Source organism: Glycine max, chromosome 18 (assembly GCF_000004515.6).
Source record: "Glycine max cultivar Williams 82 chromosome 18, Glycine_max_v4.0, whole genome shotgun sequence".
Classification (NCBI taxonomy): domain Eukaryota; kingdom Viridiplantae; phylum Streptophyta; class Magnoliopsida; order Fabales; family Fabaceae; genus Glycine; species Glycine max.
In genome coordinates, this window is record NC_038254.2 from 48,530,779 (window position 1) to 48,553,864 (window position 23,086).

General features: G+C 32.8%; 1 protein-coding gene across 1 annotated transcript; it reads right to left on the reverse strand.

The window, feature by feature from the left end:
• Nucleotides 1-9,456: 9,456 nt before the first annotated feature.
• Nucleotides 9,457-17,111, reverse strand: LOC100793170 (calcium-dependent protein kinase 13). The gene is made up of 7 exons (XM_026126729.2): nucleotides 16,170-17,111; nucleotides 12,242-12,385; nucleotides 11,904-12,056; nucleotides 10,783-10,898; nucleotides 10,533-10,700; nucleotides 10,009-10,239; nucleotides 9,457-9,929 (listed from the first exon to the last, which is right to left on the reverse strand). Exons 1-7 carry the CDS (start codon nucleotides 16,810-16,812, stop codon nucleotides 9,780-9,782), a joined length of 1,605 nt encoding a protein of 534 aa, XP_025982514.2. The 5' UTR covers nucleotides 16,813-17,111; the 3' UTR covers nucleotides 9,457-9,779.
• Between the last annotated feature and the right edge of the window lie 5,975 nt (nucleotides 17,112-23,086).

The window sequence follows — 23,086 nt, forward strand, 5'->3', positions numbered from 1 at the left end:
ATAGATACAAAGGGAACCACGTCACTTGTTTCGACGTTGGAAATTGTTAGAAGAAGGGACATTATAATGCTATGGAACTTTTTCCTTGGAGTCTGCTCTTTCACATTGTTCATTTCAACGTTTTTATAGAGAAGATTTAATTCACTCTGCATCGAAGGCTTTCTGTCTGAGACCAAATGGGTTAATTTGACCATCGAGTGTGAAATCAAATTGGAATCAATTTATAAGAATTGACAGTTGAGCATGTGCATCATTGAAGTCATCAAAACATTGTTTGAAGGATATGATAGTTTCTTTTTTTAACTCAAGATATTTTTCGTTCAAAAATCAAGGTTTAATATATGAAAATATTCATTTAAAATGGTAACTTGTTCTAAGTAATAAATATTATTTTCTACTTAGAGAAACACAGGAATTATTAAACTCTTAATTATATATTTAAGTATAACTATTTGCTAATAATATCATATATTATTGATTATTTTATTGACAGATGATATTTTTTAATTATTAATTTTTTGTTAAATGGGAGAATCAAATTCAGCTATTTCTTTTTTTTTTTTATCATCAAGTCAACCTTATAATTCCTATTATATATTGATAGATGAGGGTCAGGTATATTATACTATTAAGTGTGTGTTTGGATTGACGTTGATAAAATTAATTTTGAATAAAATTGATTTTTAGAATTAATTATTGTTAAAATTGATTATGAAGTAATGTGATTTTTGTTTGGATAATAAATATTGAAAAATTAATTTTTAAAAGAATGTTGTTTGAATACTTTAAATCAAAATTAATTTTGAGGTATAATGTCTAAAATGAATTTTAATATCTATATACACTTTTTTATAATTAGTTTTACACATACATATAATTAAAATTAAATAGGCATAATTAAAATTAAGTAAATATGCGTATAATATGCTAACATTTAAAATAGAACCACATTTCTTATAAAACATTAAAATTATATTAATAATGAGTGTCACGAAAGAGAATAAATAGTATTTTTTTTATTATCACACCATTAAGGTATGAATAAATTAGATAAAATACATTTAAAATTAAATAAATATGATAAGACTTTTAATTATATTTTTTATTTTGATAGATTTAATCATATTTTTTTAAAATAAATAACTAATCAACATATGCATGAGTGTATTGATGTGAGGATAAATTAGTCAAAATTCAAGTAGAATTAATTTTGGTAGAAATAAAAATTATTTTTTCTTACTTCAATTCTACCATATTTTTTTTCTATCATAATCAATTCTATTATAATTTTAAAAACAATTCAAATATATAAAATTTAGTCAAAATCAATATTAACTCACCTCATCATAATCCATCATTTTGAAGGTTATCCAAATATACACTTACTCTTACCTACCAAAGAATATCTGGCAAAAAGCTGCATAGTAGGGCAAAATCAGTTCCTCAACTTTCAACAAGTTGATATCATGCCTTATGACTAGTAATTTTAGTAAGATACAAAAGATCTAAATTCTAAACTATACAATTTATAGCAATAAAGTACTCCATTCAATTAAAACTCTGGTTTCACCTGCATGCCTGGCAAACAAGTTTCGAGAAAAAAACATATCGGGAAATCACCATTGTAATTTTCAGTGAAGAAATTCTGTTTAATTTATCTGGCATCAAATTTATCTATGGTGGCAGCTATAGTTTTCATATTTCTTCACGTGTGTCCGTATCCATTTGTTTTAAATATTTAGGTTGTTTTAATATAAAATTAGCATTACAGAAAAAATTATATACTGCTGAAAAACTATCACACGTTTACTTCTATTTCGATCTCAAGTCTACTTGTGACGGTTATTGCATTCAAGATTCAATCCGTTTTAGGGTTGGTTCGAGTCTCATCGTTTTACCTTTAAAAGGTGCTTTGGGCTAACCAAGAAAAATAATTACCTTTAGCATCTATTTGTAAGTCAAGTCAAAAGTTTAGCATTTATTTGTAAGTGTAAAGTTTCAAGTCAAAAGATAAGGTGCATGTATATTGTGAATTAGATTTTTATCATTAAGGTTTAGGTGATTTCAATGTAAAGTGAAATATTATATTTTACTAGATAAACTTTAGTTGAATGGATGCATTAAAAATTATTTTTGTTTTAACTTTCAAGAAAATTTATTTATTATAGTTGGTGACAATCTTCATTATAAATAAAGAAAAAATTTAGTGGAGAAACAACACACATTTAGAGAGAGTGTGTGAGAGGAGTGATTATGAAACAAAATCACTTTGTTGAGAGAAAAATGTCTTTGTGTAAGAGTATTATCATTTTCTTGTAACCATTGAATGAGGTACTTGGGTTTGTAGAATGATATACTATTTGAGGTGTGTTATAATCTTATAATCATTTTTGTGATAGTAAAATATTTTTTGAGACAATTTAGTAGACGTAGGCAAGAGATGTCGAATCATGTTAAATTCTTGTGTTTGTTATTTTTTTTTAGTAAGATGTTATCTTTATGTGTGTTCTCATAATCCTTCGTGAGTGTGAGTAATTTTATTTGAGGAAGTGTTGATTATCAAGCAATAAGCAATGTTGAGAGACTATTTTAATGTATCGAAACAACTTCTTAATCTTTGTCTAGTAAAAATTAAATTATTTATCAAAATTTTAAATTTTTAATCTTCACCTTTCCCTGCCAATTAAATTCATCAATCTATCTATACTGAATTTATTCATTCCTTTACGCTATAATCAAGATTAAATCGAATTTATTCTTCCTATCTTGAATTGCTAATTATTCATTCCTTTTATTCAATTGGGATAAAAGTATATATTTTTTATGTTGCCAACAGGACTTCAAAAATCTTGGTGGGGTGAGGAATTATGAGGATTGTATGTTAAACTTAAAGTTCAGATAAAGTGTTTTGTGATTTGGTTGCTTTCCATTCTCATGTTCTTAAAAGCTCGTACTTCATGTGACAAAAGATGTCGTGTGAGATATGATCGGGTCATACAGTTTACAAAACTGAAATTATTTGTTGTCCAAAAATTTATAGTCAACAGAATTATATTTGGATAAAAATTTATATGAAGTTTTTAATGCCACTAGAGCTAAAAGTCTTATATTAGACAACCTTTGAAAACCTGGCAACACATAAAAAGTGGCTTTTCGGACGTGGAATGATTAGTATGCGTTAATCATCAGCACAAATTGTTTGGTTTGGTGCCTTTTGCCAAAGTCATTGATTAATTCAATAATGTAATACGATATGCTTTAAGCCACAAAATGGTTTGATGGAGAATTAAAGGATGTTTACTTTATAAACTTCACATAATTTGTGGTGTAGTTTAGATCCCATTCAGATGAAGAGATAGAACTTACAACAGTGTATATAAACAGTGTGAAATAAACACGTGCATCAACGGAAAGCAATCATATTAGTCACATTTTGTTCTTCAAAATGGAATAAAATTGGAAATGGGAACGATTTGATTTACAAGAATATTTCTTATCACGTGCTGCTACTATAATTAATTAATAGTTTAGAGGTTTATTGGGTTGATGCCCTCAAAAAAAGGTATATTGGGTTGATGGTAAATTTTTTTATTTTTTTTACACATAATTTGTGTGGTAGTTTAGATCCCATTAAGATGAAGAGAATGAACTTATGTACAGTGCATAAAAATAGTGTAATAACACGTGTATCAGAAGAAAGCAATCATATTAGTTCTTCAAAATTGAAATGGAAACGATTTGATTTACAAGAATATTTCTTATCACGTGCTGCTACTATAATTAATTAATATTTTAGAGGTTTATTGGGTTGATGATAATTTATTTAATTTTTAGGTTAATTATATATTGCTAGATTAATGTGTTGGGTGGCTATTGATGTAGTGCCAAATTTCCGGTAACTTGGGTAAAGCAGCTAGTTAAAATTAAAACGAGAATGTCAATATATTGCCAGACTAATTATGCACTTGTGTATTAAAAGCATGGTTATCAGAATGAGATAGGACTGACGAGTGGCGATTCAATCAGGAATCGGTAATATGTTGGAACAGTTTAAATCTTTAAAATTTAGTGTGCAATTGAATTGGTCAAGAATATGTGAAATCGTTAAAAATCAGCGATTTGACCGGTTTGACAAAAATCACTATTTTTTTTTACTAATTGATTTTATTTATTATAGTTGAACTTAAATATTACATAGATTTACTTTTATATATAATTTATGTATATCATGTTATTTTTTGTTTAATATTACTTAATATATTATATAATTTTTTTAAAAATAATATTTATTGAAATCGGTTTGATCTTTGTTCACTCAGAGTTGAACCATTGAACATTGAACCAGTGCCTTCACTGATTCAGTGATCTTTCCAATTTTGATAGCATTGATTAAAAGTTGTTAACAAAAGTGGTTCAACACTTGAGTCTCTTAACAAAAGTTTAGAGTTTGATCTCCAATTTAGATATGGAGTTGTAAGTAAAGATATTACTTTATCTCAAAATGGACCAACTCGAGGGATGAGAATTAGTTGGATGCCAAATAAAAAGCCCGAAATACCAAAAAAATATTATGCTCTTGTGTGGTTATAGAATTGCACTTGGTTAGCCTTGACTAATGGAGTTGCAATTCAGAATAAAGCTAAATTGCAACCTAAAATGCTAAAAAATAATTACACAAGAAACATGTTGTGATGTGATCATGAGGGATATGATTTTGTCTAGCAACACAATGGAAAGTGTAGTGGTTTGTGGTTGTTCATGATGAGTGTTGGGTACCAGGGAGCTAAACTTAGTGTTCAAGGACTAAGCAACCTCCAGACATAAGGTAAGGGAAAATTGGAATTGATTCTGCTTGCTTTATTCCCAATAAGGTGCTAACAGAGTGCCCTACTACTACTTATAATAGAATACTAACAGAATGCTAACAAAGTGCCCCATTGCTACCTATAACAGAAACATAACTACCACTACAACAAGCCTTATTAAGCTATCATGATACCAACCAAGCACCACTAGGCTAGCACGATACCAAAATCATCTGCACAAGGCCATGGTCCCACTTAGACATAATCCTTCAGGTGGGTTGGAATAGTGGTTCTTCTTTTTGGACTCCTGCTATTGGCCTTCACAATCTCAGTAGTGGGCCTATCATTCGCCCTACTCCTATTCCCACCGCATGCCCAGGAACACAGGTGGTGAAATGATGGGTTTGTTGTCAATGTCCTGGTAGGTAGAGCTATTGGACTGTCTGAGCTCGAAGAAGGTTGGTGGTAAGGTTTCAGTGTAGAACAATGAAAAATCGAGTGGATGCAAGAGCCCTCTGGCAAGTGTAACTTGTAGGCTATCTGACCTATTTTAGAAAGAATCTGAAAGGGGCCATAAAAACATTTGGCCAATTTCAAATGAGAAAAGTCAATAGCTGTAACTTGACGATGAGGGCGAAGTTTAACCATGACCTACTCGCCTGGTTCAAAGTTGATATCTCTTCTGTGGGAATCTACTATGGCCTTCATTCGTTCCTGAGACTTTAAAAGCTTCTTTTTCAAGCTGGTGAAAACAACCTCCCTGTCATTGAGAATATCATCTACAGCTACCACATTAGAAGTTCTTGTTAGGTTGTGAGGAATACTTGGTTGTTTCCGCCTAAACGTTATTTCGAATGGGGAGACATTCGTAGCTGAATGCACCGAGGTGTTATAACACCATTTGGCCCACATTTGGAACTTGCCCCAGGACTTTGGTTTGGTGTGTAGGTAGGCTCGTATGTACTGCTCAATGACCCTGTTTATGACCTTCTTTTATCCATCTGATTGGGGGTGGTAAGCGGAGCTTATATGAAGCTTTGTACCATTGAGGCGAAACATTTATTGCCAGAACTTGCTAAAAAAATAGAGGATCCCTATCAGAGACAATACTTTGAGCCATCCCATGATACTTACCAACAATTTCCATGAAAAGCGATGCAACAGTCAGTGCTGTGTAAGATGGCAACAAAAGGCCCAGATGCACCTCCTTTGAAAACTTGTCAACGACCACCAAAATGGTTGTATTGCCCCGATAAGGCAGAAGGTTGACAATGAAGTCCATAGAAAGGTCCTCCCACAACCATGAAGGAACTGGTAAGGGACAGACTAATCCCCCTGGTTTCTTAGATTCGTATTTAGTATGTTGACAATCAAGACAAGCAACAAAAAATTGGCGAACATCATTTCCCATATTGGCCCAAGTGAAATTTTCCCCTAAACGTGCCAGAGTCTTCTTGACGCCCATGTGACCGCTGGTAGGAGTACTGTGGAATTCAATAAGCAGTGCCTAGATGAGTTGAATTCCATTGGGTAGCCAAATGTGATTTTTATGCAAAATCAAATCCACAATGACAGTATAATCTGATCTACGCATAGGATTAGACAAAATATTCAGTCGAAGAGCCTTGAATTCAGGCTGAATTGCTAAGTCGTGCTTAAGCTACTCCAAAAAGGTAAAGTGAGGTACCAAGAGAATATAGAATGTTCCTTGCGAATCCTCAGAAGCCCAAGACAGGGCTTCCGCAATTGTGTTTGACTTACCTGAGCGATACTAAATTGTGTAGTCATACCTCATGAGGCGTGAAAGGTACATATGTTGTTTTAGTGTTTGAATGACTTGGCTCATGATTTCCTTCAAGCTATGATGATCAATTAAGATGATGAATTGATGTCTTAACAGGTACTGGCGCCATTTCTTAATGGCAGCAGTGATGGCAACCAATTCCCTTACATAAGTTGATGCGTGACGGAGTTTCTGCGAAAATTGCTTGCTGAAGAAAGCTATAGGGTGACCCAATTGGGATAGAATAACCCCCCTACTCCTGAAGCATTAGTCTCAACAATAAATGGAATCAAAAAATAGGGTAAGCGCAATACCGAAGTAGAGCTGAATGTGTCCTTTAGTTGTTGAAAGGCAGCCTGAGCTGCCATAGACCAATCAAGTTATGATTTGGTGAGTAACTGGGTTAGAGGTGTCACAATCGATGCATACCCCTTAATGAAGCGTCAGTAGAAACTCGTAAGCCCCAAAAACCCACGGAGGGCTCGAAAGGATCGCGATGCCGACCATTGTTGAATAGCATCCACCTTTTCCTCCACTGGTGTGACCTCGTTAGTGGACACCACATGTCCAAGATATTCAATTTGAGACTGTGCAAAGGAGCACTTAGAGAGCTTGAGGAAAAATTGGCCATGTTCTAGGGCGCAAAGTGTCTGTTCCAAATTATGTAAGTGATCCTGAAGAGTCCTGCTATAAACAAGGATGTCGTCAAAAAACACGATAATGAATTTGCATAGATATGGCCGAAAAGTTCCATTCATGGTGGCTTGAAAAGAAGAAGGAACATTGCACAACCCAAACTTCATTACTCGAAATTCGTAATGACAGAATACAACACCACTAACAGCATGCTAACATAGTGTCCCACTACTACCTATAATAGAAACATAACTACCACTACAGCAAGCCTTACTAAGCTATCACGATACCAACCAAGCACCACTAGGCTAGCATGATACCAAAAACCATCTGCACAAGGCCCTGATCCCACTTAGACATAATCCTTCAGGTGGGTTGGAATAGTGGTTCTTCTTTTTGGTCTCCCACTACTGCCCTTTGCAATCTCAGTATTGGGCCTATCAATGAGCGACTCTAATGGTGATACTCATAAAGACTTTTGTAATTCGGGATAAATAAGGGAAGTCAACGCAACTTTTGTAATAATTACCCCCAAGTCAATATTGCGTGGAATAAGTAACAATGACATAAGGATTAAGGTGAATGTTACCTTCATAACATAATACATAATCCAAAATAGTCAAAACATTTTTTTCTCCTGTTCTGAAAAACATAATCTGGAATACATTCAAAATGATTATGGAGAAGGTATTTCACAACACCTTACACAGATGGGTGTAGTTCTTCTATAACACCTATTTTGTAACTCCACTGTCATAGTTTTGGAATGCCTATTTCATAATACATTAAAAAATTATGAAACATGTTCTGGAATAAACAATGTGCGGTATTTTGGGAATCGTACAAATTTTAAATAATGGGATGCAAGATGATTTTTACAGGCTGTAAGAAGAAAAGGCCCTTTCCAAATAGGCTAATTAACATAATCTCAATGATCAAGCAGGCCCAACAACTAGCATGCACCATACACCCAAGATGCATAATAGCAAAACCCAAAAAATTAAGTAATCGCTAGTTGGAATAGGGGAAACGAAATGATTATGTATCATTCTATTATCACAAACACAGCACATATAAACAGGAGAGAATGCGATATATAAGAAATAATCACCCAAAATAAGGACCATACATTCTTGAAGATCAACAATATGTTAATTCCATTCGTGTAGGCTTGTGAAGAACATTTAGCTAATGGCATTCCAACCCAAAAGTCGCCTCATAAAACAAGGAAAAGCATGATCCTCTAGGGGAGAGAAGCCTTGTGCCAAGGTGACACCGAACCTTCTCCTATAGGAAGGTTTGACAACTACATACCATTGACTACCTCATGGTCTCTCGTCCTGGATAATGTTCACGGTGTAGAATTCAGAGATTACAACATCACAAGACTCAATGAATAAAACTTAAGCTAACATAGAAGAATGTCACTTTCCAAAGTTCAATGAATAAAACAAAAATTATGTTTATGATGGCATTCTTGACTATTAACATATCAGCAGAGTTTAGATAAATTTACCAGAACGACTTATAGAAAATAAAATCAACAAATAAAACAAATTAAAATTCACTGATAAATTAATATAAACTTGTAGCCCTTACGAAGCTAAATGAATCAAGTTTATAAAATGTTAGGTACATAAATAACATTAATTCATAAAAAAAATTATATTACTTTTTTAATTCATTATATTTTTTCCGTAAGCATTTACTGAAAAAATTACGTAAGACGGAAAGATGGCCATTACATCATATCGTTTCCATGGATCAAAATCCTGAAGATTCATAGGTCCACAACTCAAATCTTTAGATAAGCCAGTTCTAGCTAGCCCCTCCTAATCAAGGATAGCCTAAATCACTAACCCATCAATGACACAACGAAGTATTGCATTTGTAAAACATGCTTTCCACCATTTTTCTTTAAATTTTTTAATAACCTTCCTAGTCCTACGTAGTTGCAGTTGCACTCACATTGCAAGTCAATAACCTGCCACTTGTACTTCCTAGCACTCAGTCATGTAAGTTGCCGACGCACTCAGTGCACCCACAAAAACAACCTCATGCACTGCCAGAATCAGCATATCTTACAGGCTCATGCTATGAGACAAACAAATACTAAACAGTTTTCAGCATCCCAGAGTATACCTTGGAGGAAACAACCGGTTTTTGGCCATTGCCCAGTAGGATAGAATGACCATAATTGAGTGCAGAATACGAACTACAAGATATTCACACTTTGATAAACATATTCTGACTGCACTAAACAGTTTTGATTTCAACATTGTCAAACCAGAAGAGAAGGCAGGAGTGGTTAAAACGAGTGGAATCATCATCATACATGTCACACCATTGGCTCCAAGGCACCATGTTTTACACAAGTAACAAACCGCATGCATAATTGGCGTACCCAATCCTTCGTGACTCGCACAGCACCAAGTGGAAAGGAACCCATCTAAAGTGGAACCAAATAATTATCACAAAGAAGCCAAGTCCACATTGTAGGAGGAATATTACACTATTTGGAAAGACAGATTGAATATAGGCAAACACTTAGACAACTACTCATTTCCTAAGTTTAAAGAACCGTCTTTCATCAACTTTAAGCTCAAGCTGTTGAATCTTCCACGCGAGTAATGCCTTGATGCTTTTCTCCAATCCGTTCCAGTTTTCATCATAGCAACAAATTCATCATAGCTGATACGTCCATCCTGCAAGTGTTCAAGAATTTTATATGGTAAGATCCCCTAATCAAGCCTATATGTAAAGAGAAATCTCTCAAATATCCACCTTGTCCGTGTCTACTTCTAGGAAAATATCATTTGCTACATCTGTACAGTCCTCTGCTCCATCTTCCATCAAAGCATTCCGTAGCTCATCTGGTTCAATATATCCATTCCCATCTTTGTCAAAATAGGAGAAGGCCTTGTGAAGATGATCGTCATTAGCCATCCTTTTTAAATGAAGGGAAACAGCAACAAATTCTCCATAGTCTAGTGTTCCCTTACCATTAGTATCTACCTGTTGTCAACATGCAATGATTAAAAGACAAAAGAAGAACCATTTCAAGCTAAAATATTTTACTTTGTACCGTTCAAACAATGGTTTAAAACATGAAAAACGGGTATAAGAAAGGAAAAGAAAAATCATCAATATGAGGAAAAAACCATGCATTTCAATTCACATTTGTGTGTTCATAAACAGATATCAATTTTTGTCAGCCAATTTATGATGCAGCATGAAATGTTGCACTAGCAACTCTAGATTTTAATCGCAATAATTTAGAGGAACAAGGGAAAGTTAACCATACTCACAGCTTCAATAAGCAACTGAACTTCAGACTCAGCCAGTTGAGACCCAAAGTTTCGAAATCCAGCTTTTAGTTCTTCAATGGAAACAATGCCATCATTATCATTATCCATCTTCTTGAACATATCTTTGATGTCTTCAACTTCTTCATTGGATAAGAAATCAGCAATGACCTGTTTACAAATGTAAAATCTTAGCTCTGACATACTGTAAAAGAAATGGCTTAAGATATTACCAGAGATGCAGTGAACTAACCCTAAGGGCTTTTCTTTTGAATCTGTTCATCATTGAAAATTGCTTAAGCCTTGACTTGACAACATCTCCAAGTGGAACATTAGGAGCCTTCTTAGCATTTTGAATCCAGGGATGCTCTGGAATACAAGAAAACAAGATGAACCTTGAATTAAAACAAGATGTGCTATGACAAGTCATCAACATAACTACAACAATAATGTTTATATCTTTTTTTTTTAGATATAAAAGACAAAAATTGAATTGATATTAACTAATATGGTAGATATGTCGTGACGGTAGAACAAGCCAATGAAGGAGATGGGAAGAATAAAAATCACAATCAAGGATTGCCAGACGGAAGACAAGACAGCCAAAGAACTGTCTGAAACACATCAGTAAATTGTGCGCAGAGGCCAAGACAGAGAAGGAGGCAGGACAAGTGAAAAAATACAGCCGGATGAGGACCGAACTTGCTGGAAGGAACAACATAGTAGAAGGGAGCAAAAATGCCAGAGTGACTTGTGGATGGTACAAATCTAATACCATGTTGAAATAATGAGAATTTAGGTATAGAGGAAGGAAGAGAGATGAAAGAGAATAAAACACCCAATTGATATTAACTCAGATGTATTACAATGTGATAGGATGTTCCTGATATATCGATTAAACATAGAACACTATTATTTATACTAATCATAATACAAGCTAAATAGAGAAATAAATCATGATAAAGAAATGTGATAACTAAACATAGAGGATAATTTAAGATATTCCAAGATATGATAAGATATTTTCATATAGTCTAATAATTTAATTAAAGCCACTAAGAACTACTTGTTAGAATATGTCCACACATAATCCTACTGCCTTGCCTTATCTCCTTCAAACATCAACAGATCAACTTCATTTCAGTTTTAAATTTTTAAATTTGAGAAATGGAAGTTACAACGGACAGAGGGTTTTAGGGATTTAAAAAATAAAATACAGAGAAAATTGTAAAACATTAAACCCACCAAGTAAAGAAGATAGTTCAATTATTAAAAATTTAAAACCCAAAAGGAGCTAGTTTTCAGTATTTTTATTGAGATTTCAAAAATCTTCTTTAGAGTATATGAAATGAACAAGGAAGGAGATAAGCATACCAAGCACTTGTTTGGCAGTTAATCGAAGCTTGGGGTCTGGTTCTAACATTTGCCTAACAAGGCTTTTAGCACTTTCAGAAATACTGGGCCATGGTTCCCTTTTAAAATCTATAAGTCCTCGAAGAATGGCCTGTGCAACTCCTTGCTCAGATTCTGCATAGAATCAACATCAAGGTAAGAAAATAAAAAGACTTCCTATGAGCTGATGAAATAATAAGACCCAAGCTCATAAGCACAAAGCTCATGATATACATGAACAAAAGGAAAAGAAAACTTGGCAGATTAAAACCTTGTCATAAAGCATTAGTAAGAATATAATGATTTATGAATGCAATTACCAGCCCAAAATGGGGGAACACCACACAATAAGATGTAGAGAATTACTCCTGCACTCCATATATCTATTTCTGGTCCATAATTCCGCTTGAGCACTTCTGGAGCCATATAATATGGACTTCCAACAATTTCTGAGAACCTCTCACCTGGAAATTTTTATATTACCCACAACACATGGAAAAAATGTCAGATACTGTAAGCAATGAAAAAGATTGAAATATAATGTCGAAACATGAGTAGACAGCAATAAAATGTTCCATTCGATGGCAAACTGTCAACAACGGATGGTGTATACTCAACCTAAGATCAATGTCTATACTCTATAGTGCTGGGGTCAGCAGACAAGCTGTGTGTTACCTAAGAAAGTAAGCCAACATTCAAGGGCATTCAGTTTGTTTGTTTTTTTTTTTTTTGTTTTCATTTTCAATTAATACGTCCCCATTACAGTAACAAAGATGCCACCTTGGTTTCATTTTTGTTTCCTGTTTTCAATCTTTTGTGAAGGACCAAGGAAATGGTGAAAACATTAAAACAATAGTGCAGTTAGGTTCAATTTTATTCTTTTGTTTTCAAAAATTGTTTGTATAACTTTGAAGCAATTTTTAAAACAAAAATGCTGAAAAAAATGTGTTTAGATAACAGATTTTAATCCCTTTATCAAGAAAAACGATTTGGCTCCTCTAAAGTCAAGGGGTACACTTCAAAGTACAAAACAGAGTTATAACCATTTATTGGAAAATCAATTGTTGATATTTTAATAATTTGTTAATACCAATGTATGTATTTCATCACAATTTTTTTATTTTCCATTCAGCAATTATTAAACTGCACTTTACCAAACAAAGCATTTGCTTCCTCTTAATTTATTAAGACTGAGGTATTGAGAATAGTTTAAAGAACTGATAATAAAAAGGCAATTGGCCAAATAAATTTTCTTTTATTTTTAAGAATTGAAACCAAACAACCCAAGTTGTTTCAGCATTTCCTTCTAAAATATTGAAAATGAGAATCAGAATGAACATAAATTGGTCTTATTGTAATTTATAATGAAAAATTAAAAGAAGAAAGCAAATCAAACACCCCCTTAGAAACTGAACTGCAACATGATCCTGTACTTTGTATCCAATTAGCAGCATCCTTAAATACCTAAACAAAATGTTTCTTAAAGACTGACAAACAGTAAATGTAGAATATGAGACAAATGTGCCAAATGGATTTAGTATTACATGCCTTTTTTCAATTTTAACCATTAAGAATTACAGGTTTATGGTTAGGGAAAGAGAGAAGGCAAGAGGCAAAAGGATAACTATAATAACATTGAATATTATTAATAGGAGTAGGATGTAATGTGTTACATTAAAACGATAACCTACTGTTCTACTTATACAACTAATTAGGTCAAGCACCAGTCTGACTAGCACAAGCTCAAGCACTTCCCTCAAGCTATTTCTTACTAAGCATCAAGCTTGATACAAGTAACAACACATAAACTAGAAACAAAGAACAACAGCCAGGAGATATAAGGTCGTGGGCTCGATCTCCTCTGCTAACAAAACTAACATTCTAACAATTAACATTTACCGATAAAAAATAAAAAAGAAGAAAAGAACAGCAGCCAGTCCATAATAAAAATAGGAAACCAGTACACCTCTCCCAATAGATCTCCAAAATAGTGTGTCAGGTACCACACCACCCAAAAGCACAAGAGGGGGGGGGGGGGTGGGGGTTACCTTTAATAAGTTACAAAGCCGTCAAAGTTTAAACTACAAACCCTTAACAAGGTAGACCGCACATAATTACTCGACCAAATAGGCTAAGCAAATGTGGAAGAAAAACCAAAATAGTTGAAAAAATCAAATAAAGAAAGAACAACCAAACATTCTAAAAAGGGCCAGAACAGCAGTTCACCAAGAAAATATAGCAAACCCAGACCAAATATAGGCAGAACAAGCCACTAGGTCCCCAGGTCTTGCCACTCTTGCACAGCCAAAATTGGCAGCACTGGCCATCCAAATGCAGTCAGCAATGACAAGTTTCCTTCTTAAACATTGCTTGTCACAACACCCTAACAAGACCTAAATATCCCAAGACTAGAGGCAGAGAACAGGAAGAGCACAGCCAAAATTGGTACCACTGGCCTCCCAAATGCAGTCAGCAATGACAAGTTTCCTTCTTAAACACCACTTGGCACTAATAAGAAAAAATGAATCTGAAATTAATATAGCCAAAAAACTTGCCACAGCTCCAGCCAATTGCCATCATCATATCCAGCACTTACACCAGGCCAGTCACCAGTCCTAGTCACACCCCCATCATGGAAGCTCCATCCACCCACCACACACACACACACACCACAAAATTATGTACAAAAGTACACACAGTCCAGAATTCAGACATACGCACAGGTTTTGGGATATTAACACTACCACATCACAACAATACCCTCCCGGAAGTCTTCCAGTCAACAGAAAACCAACTATCTTGCACAGGGTATGCTAAGATCTTACCCAGAGGTCACTGTGAGAACCATCAATTATCAATGAATCTAGAAAACACCAGAGGCAGATGTGAATCACCATGCTCCAGTGATGGCATGATGTGCTCCACCTTTGTCAATTGTTCCGGCAGAAGAAAGTCACCAGAAGTGACTCTACTTTGATATCCAAACAGATTAAGCCAATAGCATCTTTGGGAAAAGATTCTGACTGGGAAACAGATGTGAGAATGTACAAGTACGACCAAGTTTGATGAACTCAACACAAGAGAAAGATGACCACCTTATAGAGAATGATACTCTGCTCTAATGCCATGTAGAGATAAAGGAAAAGAGAGAGAATGGTGAAGGCTAACTAATAAAACTGAGGAGGCTCATTGATAGGATGTAATGAGTTACCCTAATACAATAGCCTAATGCTCCTATAAGCTACTAATTAGATTAAGTACCAGTCCTCCTAGTACAAGCCCACTACCAATAACTTGATATATTTCAACAATAACCAGCAAAACAGAACCAAAAACACTACCTGTTGTTTGTACAGAACCATACAACAGCCGCAGGAAAATACCACATTAACGCTAAAGTGATTATTGCTGATCCAAACTACATGTGATTACCCCTAGTACAGTTGCAATAAAGTCTACACTTCATGCCACATTTGGCAATAGGGTTTACTGGGAAGGGAAAAGGATTGACACACTAGACTAATATAGTCTAATCTAATGTCACAAAAAAAGAAAGCAACTGCCAAGCTTAGCATTTGCTGATCTATCACTATCACAACAAGTGAACAAACCCAAAACAAAGTTCAGACCTCAATTTTTCAACCTCATACAACAGAGTAACCACTCGTTCGTTCTAGTGGTATGTACCCTCTCATCCTTCAATCAAAATTGCAATGTAAAGTGAATGCAACCACGGTAAGAGCAACCGTAAACAACCAGGCACCCTCATTAACACAAATGCCGTTCATAGCTTAAACATTTAAAAATCGCAACAAAATTTGTCTCATGGTGAGCATACTAACAAAACAACCCTCTTCTCCTTTTATGTTGCAGATGCGGAATGTAGAGTAGATAGCAGAAAACCTAACTGTACTAACTTCAAGTAAGCTAGACTAGAACCCTGTTTGGTTAAACTTCTGACTTATAACAGAAGAAGAAAACAAGAAAGTAAAATGAATTGAGTTGTTTCCACAAGTTAAAATCGACTTATGCAACATTTTTTAGAAATTCTCCCATTGCTGAGACGCATAAGTTGGAATTATCAGAGAAGCTTAATTAATTTTTCCCTTCTTATTTTCCTCGAGTCTTCCAAACAACAAAATCTCATCAATCAAGTAGAAATCCATCTATAAACAGCACACAAGCCACACCTCCAAACTCCAAACCAAATCCACACAATGCACTAAACCGAATCCAAATTCACCGTACCTGGCTTGAAGAATATGGAGAGGCCAAAGTCAATAGCCTTGAGCGGCGAATTCTCCTTCTTGTTCGCGAACAAGAAGTTCTCCGGCTTGAGGTCTCGGTGGATGACCCCGTGCTTGTGGCAGAGCTGCACGACCTCGACGATCGTCCGCGTGACTGCCGCGGCGGCGCGCTCGGTGTAGTGCCCGCGGGCGACGATCCGGTCGAAGAGCTCGCCGCCCTCGCAGAGCTCCATGACGAGGTGGACGGCATTGTCGTCCTCGCATGCCTCGCGGAGCGACACGATGCTCGGGCTGTCCGGCAGGTGGCGCATGATGGCAACCTCGCGGCGCACGTCCTCGACGTCGACGGCGGTCCGGAGCTTCCTCTTGGAGATGCTCTTGCACGCGAGCAGCTCGCGCGTGTCGCGGTCGATGCAGAGGTACGTCACGCCGAACTCGCCGCGCCCGAGCTCGCGGTCCACCAGGTACCGGTCCTCGATGTTCTCCTTCGGCACGCCGGCGAGGACCATGATCGGCGCCTTCTGCTTCGCGGCGGAGGCGGCGGAGCCGCCTCCGCCGCCGCGCTTTCCGTGGTCGGCGTTGGAGAAGCTCGATTTCACGTCCTCGCGGGCCACGGCGGCCGGGGATCTACAGCAGTTGCCCATGGGAGAGGAGATCGCGGCGGAGGAGAGGTTTTATACAAAGAGGCTCTAGGCGTGCTAGGGTTTCACATCATAATGCGGAAACCTAACCCTAACCCTAAGAAGTAGTGAATAAACAGTGTCGTTTTGAGGGAAAAAAATAGGGTGAGATTGAAGGTGGTGGTGAAGAATGAAGAAGGAGAAGGGTGAGAAATAGTGGAAATGAGTGAGTAGAGAGAGTGAGGGGGTAAGGTGGGTGTGGGAGGGTGTACGGTAACGGCTGGGGATGCGGTTTTCTAGGAGCCAGGAAACTCGTGTATTCGGCATTTACATTTATAAAATTCGTTCTTTTTTGGTTTTCAAGGAAGCTTTACTTAATAAATAAATAAATGTTGAGGTCAGCAATTAAGCCTGGCTCCTAAAAAATTACAGTACATTTTTTTTTATGAATGCAAAAGTTAAATATAATAAATACAACTACAAAAGTTATACTATATCGTATTTTTCTTAAACACGCACTATCCTCCAATTGGAATTTGGAGCGTAGATAATTTTTTGAGATTATGATATTTATTTAATAAATTTAATTTAAAGGATATAATTATTTGTTTTCTATCAAAAAATAATCTTACAGTTGACAAAAATAAAGTGCCAAAAGTCTTAATTTCAGTGATTAAAAAATGTAAATAATATCCTTGAAAAAATGTAAATTATTTAATAAGAGAAAAATAAGTTAAACGATCAATTTAAAGGAGCTTTACATGGTCATTTTTATCACAGTATCATATCATACATAATAAATTTATGGATTTTAATAATAATTATTTTAAAAGCTATTATTAATAATAATTATATAATTTTTTTTACTGTTAATCCATAATCATTAAATTCATTTAATAATTACTAGTAGTACTACTAAATAAAACAACTGATAGAGACAGTAATTCTCTATCACCCGAAGGATTTTGAGGATATATGTCAAGACATAAATGGTAGTATTAATTATTAATTAGTAGTATATCACAACGGTTACATCTCAGTAGAATCCACTTTCGTATTTCAACTTCCACCTTTCATACTTTCTTATGTCAAATTCATGCCACGTCATTTGTATTAATTTTCGTATGAGAAAATCTTTTGGAACATTCAGATATTCCCTGCTTGTAATATTTGGAAAAAATAAATAAAACTTAAAAAAAAATTGAATTGTCCAACCCTAAGTGTCTCTGCATAGTGCATTGTATTTACGAGATATCCAAGAGTCATTTTTAACTGTATGGTAAATTTTGATCAACCTACTAGGCCATCTTGAAATATCATTTATAGTTCTTTTGTGTTCAGGTTTTTTCACATTTGTTTGTGACCACATCTGTTTGGCTATTTATTTCTTCATAAATGTTACTTGACTTGATCCTACCTGCTGTTATATTTGGTAAACATGCGTACTATATAGTAGTTCACAAATAAATAATTAGTGGGCATGAAAAAATCTGGTTATACGACAAAAATCAATAATTGAGATTATGGTTTATCAAATAAAAAATGTTTGATGAACTTAAATTAAAGGAATTCCTTCAATTTAACAGCAGACATGTTTATTGACTATTGAGAATGTGACCATGCAAACAACATTCTAGCATTTTAAAATTTGCGTTTTTTTTTTACTTTAATGAACATGTGCACACGTCCCTAAAATAAAGATGGTTTACTGTCCTAAGTACTTGAAGCATCTCTTAAAAAAAATTACAAAGTCACACAAACTTGTCTGCATTTATAAAACAAAGTAAATGAACATCGGAAATCTCACCTGGGTCCAATTCACACCAGTTAGACATCATAAATCTAAAAAAGAAAATTGTATTTTACCAATTTTATACCCTACCAAATATGTAGCTATTTAGAAATACATCAAATTTGATTCTCATTTGAAATTATTGCATGCTTAGGGAATATTTATTCCTTCAAAACAACCGTTTAAAAGTGGCAAAAATGGATAATTATTTGTTAGGAGTAACTTTTATGTATTTTGTAAAAAAGTTGTACTGTCAATTACCAAAAATATATAATAATATGATTTTTAAGATAATTACTATGTAAATAAATAAATTTGTCATAAATAATAAGTTGTTATAAAATGATCATATAAAAATCATTTATAGCTGACACGATACTCATGCTTCCGCTCGGATAACTCAACCGTTTTTTTTCATATTTTATAGGTGATAAATATAAATAATATAATACATATTAAGGTTATTATTATTAAAGAATTAAAATTTATGGGATGAATATATTGTTTAAAAAAAAATCTAAGTTATATTTTTTTAGTCAGTAAAAACAAAACAATAAGATGAAAATCTTTCGGGGTGCAAATTTGTATATTAAAAAAATATCTTTTTTTTACTCCATTGATCCATAATAATTTATTTTTTTAATTTAAAAAATAAAATTAAAACCAAAAAATAAAATGCTTAAAAGACTAAATGATATTTTAATTTTATCAAAATATGTAATTATTTTTAAATAAAAAAGATATAAGTAAGAATGATGAATAAACATGACAACGATGATGAAAGACTGACTCTCATGTTATTTCCATCTATATCCCCATTCAATAAACTTAAAACCAAACAATAAAATAATTAAAAGAGTAGAAGTTGATTTAAACATATAATTATTTAATAAAAAAATATATAAGTGATGATTGTTAATAGATATGACTATAAGGTTTGACAAAATGATGTATATGTCATTTCTTGTCCCCATTTCCATCCTTGATCTTTATGAAAGATAAAAAAATTTATTCACCCTATCCTTATTCAAAGTTAGATATATTTCTTATGTTCTCGTTCTTGTCCACTAAAAATTATTATTGCTTTACAACAATATATTTATAGATATTTTAAATTAAATTTAGAATAATATTTAGTATAAAAATCTCAAATTTATAATATAAATATTAATAAGAATATATTTATTTATAAAATAATTTAAATTTATTTTATACAATATCTTTTTAAAAAGCAGTTTATAAAATATTAAAGTAAAAATAAGTTTAGCGAATTAATTTATAATTAATTCGTACCCACCTTGTCCCTATTTAGGGTCAAATATATTTGTTTCATTCTGATTCTTAACCATTAAAAATAACTATTACTTTAAAATAATATATTTATAGATATTTTAAATTATATTTAAATTAATTTTTAGTTTAAAAATCTTAACCTTATAATATAAATATTAATCAACAAAATATTTATTTATGAAATTATTTAAATTTATAATATATGGTTTTTAAGTAAAAATAATTTTATAAATTTTTAAAGAAAAAATGTTATTATTCGAGGTCAGATATATCTGTTTGGTGTCCATTCTTCAACTAAAAATGACTATTACTTTATAACAATATAATTTTAAGGAATTGACATAAGTATAAATATGAAAGAGGGAAAAAGATTTAAAAAAAGAGAGAGAAAAGATAGAAAGAAAAGTATTGGAACGAAAAAATTAGAAGAGAGTTACATGTATCTTAAGAAGGATAAAATTATATATATATATATATATATATATATATATATATATATATAATAGATTAATAAAATATTAATTCATATTATTTAAAAAATAAAAAATTTGAATACAATTACAACAAAAAATATTTAATATAATTCATAAATAATAGCATGCAATATTATAATAATATGATAAATTATAAATACATTTTACATATGAATAATGAAAGAGAGGAGAAAAGTGAAAAGGAGGTGGCAGGAGTTGTCTTTTTTTTTAAGAAAATAGAAGAGAATATATATATATATATATATATATATATATATATATATATATATAAAAAGAAATGCAAATGAAAAAAAGTTAGACAGGAAATAAAAGAAAATTGAGCAGTAATTTTTTTATTAAATTGTGACATGTGTATTATAAAAGACCAAAATTTTCTATTTTTGTTTAATATAATAATATATAATACATAAAAATATTTTTTTAATTTTATAGTATTTTTAATGTAATATAAACTATCTTTTAAATACGAACATGATCACTGCTCACCAGAAAAAAATATGAACATTATAACTTAAAATATAGTATTACAGAAAAAGAAATATTTAATAAAGTACATAAATAATATATAATATCTTACTATTATTATTATTATTAGAGATTTGTTGTTAATAAAATGATAAGGATTTTTTGTTTTATATAATAATATATAATAGATAAAAATAATTTTTTATATATGCTAATTTTATAGTATTTTTAATACAATATAAACTATAACATGATTACTACTTGTTAAAAAAAATGAACATGATAACTTAAATATAGTATTACATTAAAAAATATTTAATAAAATAAATAAATAATAATATCTTATTCTTAATAATAATAGTAATAGTAATAGAGATTTTTTTGCTAATAGAATGATAAAGATTTTTTGTTTTATAATTAAAATTATAGATATGAAAGAAAAAAAGATAAAAAAAAAGTAAAAAGGAAGAGAGAGAAAAGATAAAAAAAAAAAAAAAAAGAGAGAGAGAGAAGTTTCGGAGGAAACTTTTTTAATGAGGTGTTGACATGTGTTCAAGAAAATCTTGTTTTATTAATAGATATAGAAACCAATTATGTGTTAAATCTATATTTTTTTTATAGTTCAAAGTCCTAGTTAAAGGCCACAAAACAAACAGAAAGGAACTAGCAAGAAAATAAAACAGTTGAACAGCCTGGTAACAACGGAAGCTGCAGAAAATGGGGAATACAGCCAAAAATTCTAACACCTATATACATTCTGGTAACACAAATCCAATCATAAAAAAGATCTAAGAAAATTGAGACCAGAATTATGATTAACTATAAGTTGAAGGGTATCAAGATTAAGTTTTTTTATTTTTTATTTATGGAATCAAAGATAGTATAAGAAGATTTATAATAACTCATGTATCATGCTTAATCAATTAAGTTAAACTCTTGATAAAATAAAAAAAATTATGTTAAGTGATGGGATTAGAGTGCAAAATTCAGAAACAAAAAGAAGAGAGAGAGAGAGAGAGTGCAAAAATTAAGAGAATATGCCATGTGCTGTCTCTTTAATGTACAAACATATGAAACCAAAGGGACCTTCTTGTCTGTCTTCTTTCTGTGTTTGTTTGTGTCAAAGACCAAGTGAGTGCGGGTCTCATGGGGCATCTCTACCAACCAGTTTTTCCCATTCTACTTCTGAAGTTGCTTGCATTGTTGGGGGTGCTTGTTTTAGAAGCTGCACATAATTGTTGTTGCTAAGCCTTCGATCACACCCTGAAGAAAAAAAAGGTACCATATTAATTATGAGTCACCCCAACCTTTCATTTTGTGACCAAGACTTATTATATTATTGGGTCCATTAATTGGGGAACAAGAGTTATTATGCCTCATTTTGTATTGATTATCTTCTCATTGGAAGCAGAGAACAAAGACAGAAATCGCCAAATAACTATATGGTAGACGACAAACATAGACACAAGAAGGTCACATAGACAAAATCTTGTTCAGATTTGATGCTCTATATTAAGTACTCAAACAAACCTTATAATTAATTTAATCAATGTCATCACATGAATGGAATGATAAATAAATATTAAGAAATCAGTTTGGCAATCAAGATAGGAAGCTAGCTAGTAGCAGGCCTTATATATAGCATGTTAGAACATTTAGAAAACAAGTCAAGTAAGGGAATTTTTGCTTCCAAAAACTAAAAGTGCATTTTGTAAAACTTGCAATTATTTCATCATATTTAGAACCTTGTCGTTTCAAGCTTGACATTTCATATTTAGAACCTTGACAATTGAAGCTTGACATTTCATATATGTAGAACTTTCCATTCGAGAGTGTTGTCTCTATAAACAGACATGACACATGAGTGTAGTATACAAACAAGTAGACAAATTTTGAATTGGGAAAGAAGGCAAAATGAGTAAGAGAGGTTGATTGGGAGGTCAGAAATATCAGGAGCAGCCAACTTTTTAGCAACATTTCAGCTTTTCATTCAAATTTTTAAATTGTCCTAGTTTTCTTTGTTGTTTACTAGTTTAGTACTTTAGCACCTTTTTAGCCAAACCAAAATCATTAGTGATTTGTCACATGTGTTTTGTTAGGCCATTCGGTACGTGCTGATCATCTTGCTAAATTTGGGGGCATCCATGATTCTTCTTTGTGCAACATGACCTGATCCTCTTGTGGAAATTAAATGGGTTTTCTTCTCCTAACTGATAAGTCCTATTTTATTTTATTTTCTTTAGGAGGTTAAGTT

Coding starts and splice junctions, on each gene's coding strand:
- LOC100793170 (XM_026126729.2), bottom strand. CDS start 16,812: ATGGGCAACTGCTGTAGATCCCCGGCCGCCGTGGCCCGCGAGGACGTG. Junction 12,386..16,169: donor CTCCATATTCTTCAAGCCAG/GTACGGTGAATT, acceptor AAAAATTTCCAG/GTGAGAGGTTCTCAGAAATT. Junction 12,057..12,241: donor TGTTCCCCCATTTTGGGCTG/GTAATTGCATTC, acceptor GATTCTATGCAG/AATCTGAGCAAGGAGTTGCA.